At 44.9% G+C, this 11,038-nt stretch overlaps 1 protein-coding gene across 7 annotated transcripts in view; it reads left to right on the top strand.

Moving 5' to 3' along the window:
* CRACR2A (calcium release activated channel regulator 2A) overlaps nt 1–11,038 on the top strand; it is a 141,375-nt gene that overhangs the window by 36,948 nt on the left and 93,389 nt on the right. For all 7 annotated transcript variants that reach the window (XR_003548446.1, XR_003548447.1, XM_027769678.1 and 4 more), the window contains exon 2: nt 9,640–9,885. Coding sequence is in view for 5 of the 7 variants with exons in the window: in XM_027769678.1 (XP_027625479.1) it covers nt 9,673–9,885 (213 nt within the window). In the remaining 2 variants the exon portion in view is untranslated. The remainder of the gene's footprint in view (nt 1–9,639; nt 9,886–11,038) is intronic.

Genomic DNA, 11,038 nt, shown 5'->3' on the forward strand with positions numbered 1-11,038 from the left:
TGCTGAAACCTGGGTAATTAAAGAGATTCGAGTGGATCCTGGAGATGCTTTTGATTCCTAACTGTCTGCTACAGGAGGGATTCAAGGGAAATTGGGGAGACTTAGAGGCTGCTTTCAGGTTTACAATGGATATGACGTGGAAGGAGACACCGACTGTTCTTCACCTCCACTGAGCCCAGGGGAAGAGAGAAATCCGCTTAGAACTCTTAGCAGGGATTTAGGTCTGCTCTGTGAACTTTCTGATGGCAGCGGTTACTCAGCGGCTAGAATTACTTTGGATAGCTGGGATCTCCCTGGGAATGTGTAAGGCCTGGGTGATTTCCGTGTGCGTATCCAGAGTTTTATGAGGGAGAAGAGTGGGAGCCCTTGAGAGGCAGACGGACAAAAAGTCCTTTCTCTTGTCTCCTCCTTGGCCTTTTCCCTTTGCCTTTGGAACGCGCCCACCAAGCCCCCTTGACGGGTGTACTGTCTGTTGGTCTAACGGAAATTCTCTGAAACAGAAAGCTGTGTCTAGTCCCGAGACTAAGACATCCTTGGGCTTCTTCCAAATGTGAGACAGATGAGCTCATGACAGGGCCTCCACTTTGTTTTGAAATGAGAGTAGAAGCGCTTCAGCTGTTTTGTCTTCCATTGCCCTTGAAAACCCCGCAGATGCTCTGCAGATTCTGCAGGCCGCGCAGGGCAGGCAGGGTAAGAGAAAGGAGGCGAACTCCCGCTAGACGCACGGACGGCAGGAGAGGCTCGGCTCCTTTATTTGTTAGGGTTCGTTTAGCTTGCTGCCAGACTGACTGCAGGTTCTCACAGGGAAAGGGCCTGATTTTCAACCATTTCTTGCTCGCTAGAGATGATCGTAAAAGGATCAGGGATGAATGTGAGAGATGGGGCTAGATTTGCCAGGCCCGGGGAGACACAGCACGGTTCTGATCAGGACCAGTTCTTCTTTAAAAAAAAAAAAAGAAAACAGGTTTCTTGACTTATTGATTTTTAATAAACTTCACATATTTAAAGTATATACTTTGATAATAAGCTTGGATATATCTGTGTGTGTGTGCGCGCGCGCGTGTGTGAATAAGAAATAAATAAATCATGTAACTATTATGAAATGCTATATTTATGAACTCAAGATAGTAACAGCCACGACACCCGAAAAGCCTTGGCCTTCTGTAATCCTGCCTTCTTACCCACCCCGTCCACGTTTACCCTCTTTCTGTCACTGAAGTCTCGTTTTCATTTTTTACATTTTTATATAAATGGAACCATATAATGTGCATTCTTTGGTGTCTGGCTTCTTTTACTCCCGTGAGAGTTTTGAAATGTATCTGATTTGTGGCGTCAGGGCAGTAGTTCATCCCCTTTAGTGTAGAGCATTCCACTGAACGTGGGCACCTGTGGGTTATTCTTGTGGCTTGGGAGTCCTTGAGAGGCAGACGGACAAAAAGTCCTTTCTCTTGTCTCCTCCTTGGCCTTTTCCCTTTGCCTTTGGAACGCGCCCACCAAGCCCCCTTGACGGGTGTACTGTCTGTTGGTCTAACGGAAATTCTCTGAAACAGAAAGCTGTGTCTAGTCCCGAGACTAAGACATCCTTGGGCTTCTTCCAAATGTGAGACAGATGAGCTCATGACAGGGCCTCCACTTTGTTTTGAAATGAGAGTAGAAGCGCTTCAGCTGTTTTGTCTTCCATTGCCCTTGAAAACCCCGCAGATGCTCTGCAGATTCTGCAGGCCGCGCAGGGCAGGCAGGGTAAGAGAAAGGAGGCGAACTCCCGCTAGACGCACGGACGGCAGGAGAGGCTCGGCTCCTTTATTTGTTAGGGTTCGTTTAGCTTGCTGCCAGACTGACTGCAGGTTCTCACAGGGAAAGGGCCTGATTTTCAACCATTTCTTGCTCGCTAGAGATGATCGTAAAAGGATCAGGGATGAATGTGAAGGATGGGGGCAGAATTTCCAGGCCCGGGGAGACACAGCACGGTTCTGATCAGGACCAGTTCTTCTTTTAAAAAAAAAAAAAGAAAACAGGTTTCTTGACTTATTGATTTTTAATAAACTTCACATATTTAAAGTATATACTTTGATAATAAGCTTGGATATATCTGTGTGTGTGTGTGCGCGCGCGCGTGTGTGAAGAAGAAATAAATAAATCATGTAACTATTATGAAATGCTATATTTATGAACTCAAGATAGTAACAGCCACGACACCCGAAAAGCCTTGGCCTTCTGTAATCCTGCCTTCTTACCCACCCCGTCCACGTTTACCCTCTTTCTGTCACTGAAGTCTCGTTTTCATTTTTTACATTTTTATATAAATGGAACCATATAATGTGCATTCTTTGGTGTCTGGCTTCTTTTACTCCCGTGAGAGTTTTGAAATGTATCTGATTTGTGGCGTCAGGGCAGTAGTTCATCCCCTTTAGTGTAGAGCATTCCACTGAACGTGGGCACCTGTGGGTTATTCTTGTGGCTGTGGATGAACACCTGGGTGGTTGTTTTTGACTATTACAAACAAAAGTGCTCTGAACACTCACGTACATAGGCTTTTTGCGCACATGGACTTTTACCCTGTCAGGTAAATATATAGGAATGGGATAACTGGATCATATGGTAAAAGTTTTGTGTGTGTGTGTGTGTATGTACGTGTGTATGCAGAGAGATTTTTTGCTATAGGTCACGTGTCCTTGCCAGAAAGACAGAGACTGAAAGCGAGAAACACCCCCCTGGGAGATGGCCACCCTGCCATCCCTTCCCCTCCATTTTCCTCTCGGGAATCTGGGCATGCACACACATGCGTCCAGCGTGAGTTTCAAGCCACTGGGTCTGGGTCTGGGACTCAAACCCTGGTCAACTATGTGGGAGTCCAATGACATAACCATTATGCCTTTTGCTGGTCCCCAAAGTCTGAATTTTTAAAGAAACTATCCTATGTTTTTCAAAGGGATTATACTGTTTGACTTTCCCCCCAACAAGGCACGAGAGTTTTATCTGCTGCACAACCATGCCAAGACTTGATGGGGTCAATCTTTTTTTTTTTTTTGGAGAGATTTTCACTGTAGGGCGCGTGCACTCGCCAGACAGACAGAGAGAGACAGAGAGACAGAAAGCGAGAAATCACCCCCCAGAGGGGATGGTCATGCCGCAATCCCTTCTCCTCCATTCTCCTCTCGGGATCTTGGGCACGCACGCACACGCGCCCGGCATGAGTTTTAAGCCACCGGGTCCGGGACGTGAACCGCGGTCGACTACGTGGGAATCCAGCCACATAGCCATTACGCTAACTGCTGGTTCCCATGGGGTCAATCTTTTTAATGTTTGCATTCTTTTCTCTTCTTCCTTTCATTTCATTTGTTTGTTTATTTTGCTATAGAACATATGCATTGACCAGATAGAGAGAGAGTGAGAGAGACAGAGAGGGAGATTGCGGGTGGGGTGGGGTGGAGGGAAGTGATGAAAACTCTCAGAGAACCAGGAATAGGAAGACAGACAGAGAGAGAGAAAGAGAAACAGGGGTGGGGGAAGTGAGAAGGCACCCACCCAGGGGAGATGGTCACGCCACAATTCCTTCTCCTCCATTCTCTTCTCGGGATTTTGGCCATACACATACCCGTGCCCAGCATACTTTTCAAGCTGCCGGGCCCAGGACTTGAACTACATGGTCCACCATGTGAGATCCAGCCGGCTTAACTACCACACCATCTGGCTGGCCCAATGTTTGCATTCTATTAAGTGCATGGTGGTATTTCATTGACGTTTTCAAAGACCACCTTGTGACTAATGATGTTGAGCATCTTTTCACGTAGTTGTTTTATATCTTATCTATCTGAACATTTCGCTCCTTTAAAAACCGGAGTTGTTTGTTTTCTTATTAATAAGTTTTGAGAGTTCTTTATATATTCTGGATCAAAATCTTCTGTCAGATATGTTTTGTAAGTACTTTTCCCCAGCCTGAGCTTGCTCTTCATGCCTTTAAATTATGTTATTCAAAGAGTAGTTTTCGATTTGATCAAGTCCCGTTTATCAGGTTTTTGGTTTTTTTTTTAATTGGGCTGTATATGCTATTTCCACTATTTTAAACAAGCAAGCTTTTCCCAAGCAAAGGTCACAGAGATACGCTCTTCTTGAAGTTTTATATTTTTAGGCTTTACATTTAACCTTATGACACATTGAGTGAATTTTTGTTATCATACAAAGTATGAATTGAAATGCTTTTTGCTAATGGATAGCCAATTTGTCTAGTACTATTTGTTGGGGGGATGGGGGGTGGGTGGACATCTATTTTTTATCCTCTGAGTTGCCTTTGTATTTTTTTAAAATCAGTTTTATATATATATACATGTATATATATATGTATATATACACACACACACACACACACACACATACACACACACACATATATACACACACATACATACACACACACACACACATATATATGTATATATAAGCTTATTTCTGACTTCTTTATTCTGTTCAAATGAACAGATTCTTTATCCTGTTTTATTCTATATTCTGTTCGAATGATCTCTTTGTGTGTCCTTATGCCAATACCACACTGTTGATTACTGTAGCTTTATAATAATTCTTGAAATCAGGAGGTATGAGTCTCTTATTCTTTTTTTTCAAAGATGTTTTGGCTGTTCTAGGTTCTTTACATTTCTGTATGAATTTTAAATCAGCTTGTTAACTTCTAAAAAAAAAAACCTGTAGGAATTTCAACTGGGATTCAGATGAATTTATGGGATTTAGAAAGAAACAACATGTTAAGATATCAAGTCTTTCAATCCATGAACATGGCATATCTCTCCATTTTTCAGGTCTTTCTTAACTTCTCTCATTGATATTTTGTAGGTTTCAGTAAACAAATATGACACATCCTTTGTCAGATACACTTCTACATATTTCATATTTTTGGTGCTATTGCAAATGATGTTTTTATTTAAATTTCAATGTTTAATTACTGGTGTATACAAATGCAAATTATTTTTATGTACAGAGCTTACATCCTACAACTTTGTCAAACTCACTTATTTGTGTCGATTTTGGAACTCTCATCAGATTTTTACATAGACAATCGTGCCGTCTGGGAATAATGACGATTTTACTTCTTCCTTTCCAACATGAATATCTTTTTCTTGCTTTATTGAACCGGCTGAAATCTCTAGCCAGCTTTCTTGTCTTCTCTTTGAATATAATGGAAAAGCCATCGTTTGCCATTAGCTGTTGGGGTGTTTGTACATTAAGTTGGACGAGTTCCTTCCTAGTCCTGCTTCTCTGAGACTTTTTATCAGGAGTGAATTTTGTCAAATGCTTTTTCCTAGATCTATGGAGATGAATACTAATATGGTGACTTACATGACTGATTTTCAAATATTAAGCCATTTGCATTTTGGGGATTCAAGCTGGATGGTCAGAATACACTGTCCTTTATTTATATGGTGTTAGAGACACTCTGTTACAATTTTCTAAGGAATTTTTACATCTATGTTCATGAGGGATATTTTTCTTTTCTTGTAATGTCTTTGCCCAATTCTAGTATCAGGGTCAAGATGGTTTAATATAATATGTTAGGAAATATTTTGTACTTTCAATTTTCTGGAAGAGTCTGTGTAGAATTAGTATTAGTGTTTCTTTAACTATTTGGTAGAATTTGTCTATTTAGCTATTTAGCCTAAAGTTTTCTTCTGGGTAGATTTTTAATATTGGTTCAATTTATTTAATACATAAAGAGTTATACATGTTATCTGTTTCTTCTTGAGTGTGCTTTGATATCTAGTATTTTTCAAAAAATTTTTCATCTCATTTAACGTGTCACATTTGTTGACATGAAGTGGCTCATAATATTCCTATTTTATCTTCTGATGTCTGAAGAATCTGTAATGTGTCATGTCTCATGCCACTGCATCCTCAATATTATAATTTATGTCTCCCCTTTTATTGATCTTCTCAAAAACCAGCTTTTAGTTTGACTGATTTTTCTCTGTTATTTTTCTGTTTTCTCTTTTATTGATTTCTTCTTTGATCTTTATTATTTCTTTTCTTCTCCTGACTTTGGGTCTAATTTACTCTCCTTTTTCTAGTTTCTTTAGGTGAAACTGAGGTTATTGATTTGAGACCTTTCTTCTTCCCTAACATATGCGATTAGTGCTATAAATGTCATCCTTGGTGCTACTTTAGCAATGTTCTACAAAAATAGATATACTGTGCTTTTATTTTCATTTCATTTAGAATACTTTTTACTTTTCCATTGGCCTGTTGGTTATTTAGAAGTATATTATTTTGTTTCCAAATATTTAAGAGTTTTTCAGAGATCTTTCTATCATTGATTTCTATTGTGGTCAGAGTACATACTTTGAACAAACTGAACCCTTTTAAATTTATTGAGACTTATTTTATGACCCAGGATATGGACTCTCTTGGCAAACATTCCACATGTACTTAAATAGAAAGTATATTCAGCTGTTTTAGGGTGGAGTGTTCTATAAATGTCAACTAAGTGAAGATAGTTGATAGTGTTGTTCAAATCCTCTGTATTCTTTTATTATTTTTTTAAATATGGGGCATGTGCACTCTACAGAGAGATAAACAGAGACAAAAAGCAAGAAAACACCCTCCAGAGGAGATGGTTATGCCACAATCCCTTCTCCATTCTCCTCTCAGGATTTTTGGCACACACACACACATGCACCTGGCCTTGAGTTTTAAGTCACTGGGTCTGGGATGCGAACCATGGTCGACTATATAGGAGTCCAGCAACATACCATTATGCCATCTGCTGGTCCCTGTCTACCAATTCCTCACCACTGGCTTAAAACTATCAGATCAGCTCTTTCCTACCATGCATCACCTGAGAGCAGGTGGGCAGACGTAGAGGGAAAGTGGTCCTGAGAAAGCAGAAAGCCAGTCAAAGCCACATCTGGAACTGAGAGATCATCTCTAAGAATTCTCAGGCCCAGAGTAGCTTGTCAAAGGCTGAGTTCAGCTCTCATCGCTAGTCATCATCAGTCAGTTGACATCTCTAGGATCTGACCCCAGATATCTTCCCCCACTTCCAGCCACTTTGACTGAAATCCCAGCATTGGAGACTCATTCACTGAGGGCGGAGACCGGGTCCCGTTCATGTCTGCATCTCTCAGTGTTAGTGCAGAGCTGCTACAGGACAAGCACTAGATGAAAGTGCGTGAATGAATTAGAGATGCTCCTGTTCACATGGCGACGATGCCTCAGGAGACGACTTAGATCCTTCCCGGTTGGGCCTGAGTAGACTTTTAAGAGCAGGCTCACAACTGGGATTTGTGACAGAGAGGCGACTGGTAGAACAGAAGAGGTATCTGATTGTGTTAGACCTTGATCCAGTTGCTAGCAACTCCAAAACTCGGTTTCCTCATCTGTGTGATGGAGGCTGTCAGGTTCCAATAGGAAGAGGCACAATGGAGAGCCCTGTAGAGGCAGGCCAGGTATTATCAGTCTCATCTTTGGGGAGCAGAAGGTGGAAGTGGGGTGTGGCCTACTAGGCACACAGTCTTTGCAGACTCCTGACATATTTCAGGATGACAGCAGGCTGATCCGCCCAGGCTCTGTCATTACAGATGCTCACATGCCATCATCATCACTATCCAAAAGCCCTTCTGCCCAGCACTGCACGCAGGTGTGCTGGGCAGTGCGTGTCAACAGCCCCACCCTCCTGGGACTTACACCCAAGGCAGACCCTTTGGGGAGCACAGCATTACATGGCAAGTCCCCCTAGGGTTGGTAGACAGTCAGTTCTCACCATATAGGGATGACAAGGAAGGACATTGCCTGCAGGGGCTGGTCACAGCAGTAGGAAAGGAAATGCATGTCCACCAAGCAGAGTGAGAGATGCAGTTTTATTGAGGCTCCATTGCACAGAGTTCATTGCCAAGGCCAGCAGGCCTTCAAGCCCACCACAGCTCTCGGAAAACCTGGTAGGTGGAAAAGGTTGGCAGAAATCTAGAATTGTGGTGCCACTGAGCCATCCACGTGGGGCCTGGTAGTAAGAGAAACTCATCCAGTGACACGCGACATTCTCCTTTTATACTCACATGGACAGGAGATGTGTCCTAGGACATCATGTTCTGCAGCTCCTCGCAATGCATTGCAGGGTGTATCCATATTTCTAAATTTAAATGTTCTCGTGTATTTAAAGTTTGGCCCTATTCTACTCCCAAATGTCTTCAGATGAAAAACATCCAAGGATATTATTATTTCTTGTTGTCCATATGAAACCAATTTCTCTCTCTCTCTCTTATTTATTTATTTACTTATTTTTTTGCTCAGGCACTTGTGTGAGAGAAAGAAAGGTAGGTGGGGAGTGAGGAATCATCCCAGATAGATAGCCATGCTGCAGTCCCGTCTCCTCGGGATCTTGGGCATGCACACACACATGCCCAGTGTGATTTTCAAGCCACCAAGTGCTGGACTCAAACTATGCAGTCAGCCACATGGGATCCAGCACCTTAAGCTGCATGCCACCTGCTGGCCTATGAATTTGATTTTGTATTAATTTTATGGTTTTGGAATGTCACAGACTTATAGTCTGGCAGTGCCAGAAAAGAGCTTAAAGACAAATGGATCTAGTCTTCTCATTGAATGGATGGGGAAACTGACTCCCAGACAGGCACTGGGTCATCGGAAACCGTGGAAGCAGCAGTGGGGTCTGGACTAGAAGCCAGCTGGCTGTGCCTTTCTCCATATCAGATTCAGACCCTCCCCCTCCCCGAGACCTCCTGAGGGGCTCCTGCAATCAGGTTGAGGTGCATGATTTGAGATTCTGTTTTGACTGGAGACAGCCTCGGGTGTTACCAAGGCAGGCCTGGCAGATCTAGTACAACGAGAAGCTCCCTAAAGGTGGGGTGAGCTTTCTCCTGCGCGAGCTGCAGAAGTCTGCGGCATCGGGGCAGAGCAAATGAAAAACTCGCTGATTTTGAATAGTGTGGAAGAGGGGGCATCTGGGTGAGGGAGGGCGTCACCTGGGCCATGCTAAGGAACCAGGACAGCATGGGATTAAGGTAACATTCTAGCTATTAGGACTCGGGCTTAAATCTCGGCTTTTGCACTAGCTTCGCTGTGTGATGTCGGGCAAGTCACTCAGCTTCTCCAAGTCTCGACTGTTTCATTGACGAAATGGGGACTACAATATGTGTTTCAGAGGGCTGTGAGAATTACATTTAAAAAGGTATTGGTTGTCGGAAAAGTCACGACATTTTTTTTGGTCTATGTTTTTCTTTGCAAAAATGCATCCTGATTTTCTGATGACCCAGCATATGGAGGCCGTGGCATGGTGCCTGTCTAGGTAAGCACTCACTGAACCATGAGTGGTGGCTGCTGGGTCAGGACCTGTTGATTGTTCAGTTGTTAACGCTGGGAGAGATTATTTTCCTCCCGTGTGCACCTCCCTTCCCTCTGGAAACGCCTGTCTTCTTTCCTCTCGCTTCTCTTCTCCCTCCGATGGCTGGCTGGTCCGCGCGGTCGTGGTGCATTGCCCCTCGTCCTGCTCCTGCTGCTGAGGAGGCGGTTGCCAAGACATGGCGGGACACACGGCGCGTGGCTCTGCACCTCACGCTCACTCCTTTCGCCCTCCCTTCATACTCACCATATCCCCTTCTTTTTTCCATCTTCCACATTCAGGTTCTACAAAGACTAAGAAACTGACACATCCGGATGGCTACCCCCAGCAGGAGGGTGGCCTCCCGACCCCAGGGGCCTGGCCAGGGGCTGAAGGGGAAGCGGGCCTCGCTGGGTCCCCTGGACAACCTGGAGCAGGAGCCCCAGGAGCAGGTGCCAGGCCAGCTGGCCATGCTGAGGAAGGCACAGGAATTCTTCCAGACCTGTGATGCTGAAGGCAAGGGCTTCATCGCCAGGAGGGACATGCAGGTGAGAGGGTCCCCACTGGGCCTACCCCCAGAAGGCAGATGGCATAGGTTCCTGGGGGAGGGCTCCCCCATTGGAGGTGACATTCTTAGCAGAAGAGAAGCCATCAGTTCTGACCTGTAGAAGCATCAATCCAGGCTGCAGGGAGCCAGAGCCCTGGGCTCATTCCTTCTGGCCTTCAGGGTGGCCAGACTCGGTATTTCCCTGCTCTCACTCGGTAACGCACAGGCCCATGGGAAACGGTGAGAGGACCGTGAAGGACTTCAGGCGTGGAGAAGAACCTTCTGGAACAAATGTTAGGACAGCACTGACTTGTCGCTTCATAATGACGCTGAGTTACAGCAGTCACTCCTGCTGCGGGGCCTTAGGGGCAGGTACCGGGTCAGCCATGCCAGTCTGGCAGGGGGTCGTATCCACCTCTTACCCTCCAATCCCTTGGAGCAGTTCCAGAGAGAGGTGGTGTGCAGAGCTTCAGCGCACACTTGCCTCGCACAGGGCTCAGCACACTTCCGAAAGGAGCCGAGAATAAACATTGTCGTCAGGGCGGGTCGTGTGGTCTCTGTCCCAGCCACGAGTCTGCTGCAGTGGCACAGCGGCAGCCCTGAGCAAGGTGTCAGCGAGTGAGATGCTGTGCGCTGGTAAAATAAGACGTGATTTAAAACGGACACTGACATTTGCATTTCAGATCATTTGCACATGTCACAAAATAGTCTTCTTCTTTTGATGATTTTTCAACTACTTAAAAATGTACAAACTATTCTTAGCTCACTGGCCATTCACAAATAGGCAATGGCCAGGTTTCTCCAGGATATGGTTGCCCACCCCAGGCGAGTGCCTTCCCGCAGGCACCCAGGGTGTCTCGGTGCCTTACAGGGCCCTCCTGCTGCGGTCGTGTCTCAGCCAGATGCGAGTAAGTGAAATGCAGGCTCCACGGGGGTACTGTGGAGGCCGCTGTCGTCCACACCCCAGCCTTCTGCCCGTGTCATTCCATCATGAGTGTGTTTGTTTTTGTTTTTGTTTTTTTTTTGGGGGGGGGTTGCTATAGGGCACGTGCACTCGCCAGACAGACAGATAGAGACATAGAGACAGAAAGCGAGAAATCACCCCCCAGGGGGGATGGCCACGCCGCAATCCCTTCTCCTCCATTCTCCTCTCG

Source organism: Tupaia chinensis, unplaced genomic scaffold, assembly GCF_000334495.1.
Source record: "Tupaia chinensis unplaced genomic scaffold, TupChi_1.0 Scaffold150288_1, whole genome shotgun sequence".
NCBI lineage: Eukaryota > Metazoa > Chordata > Mammalia > Scandentia > Tupaiidae > Tupaia > Tupaia belangeri.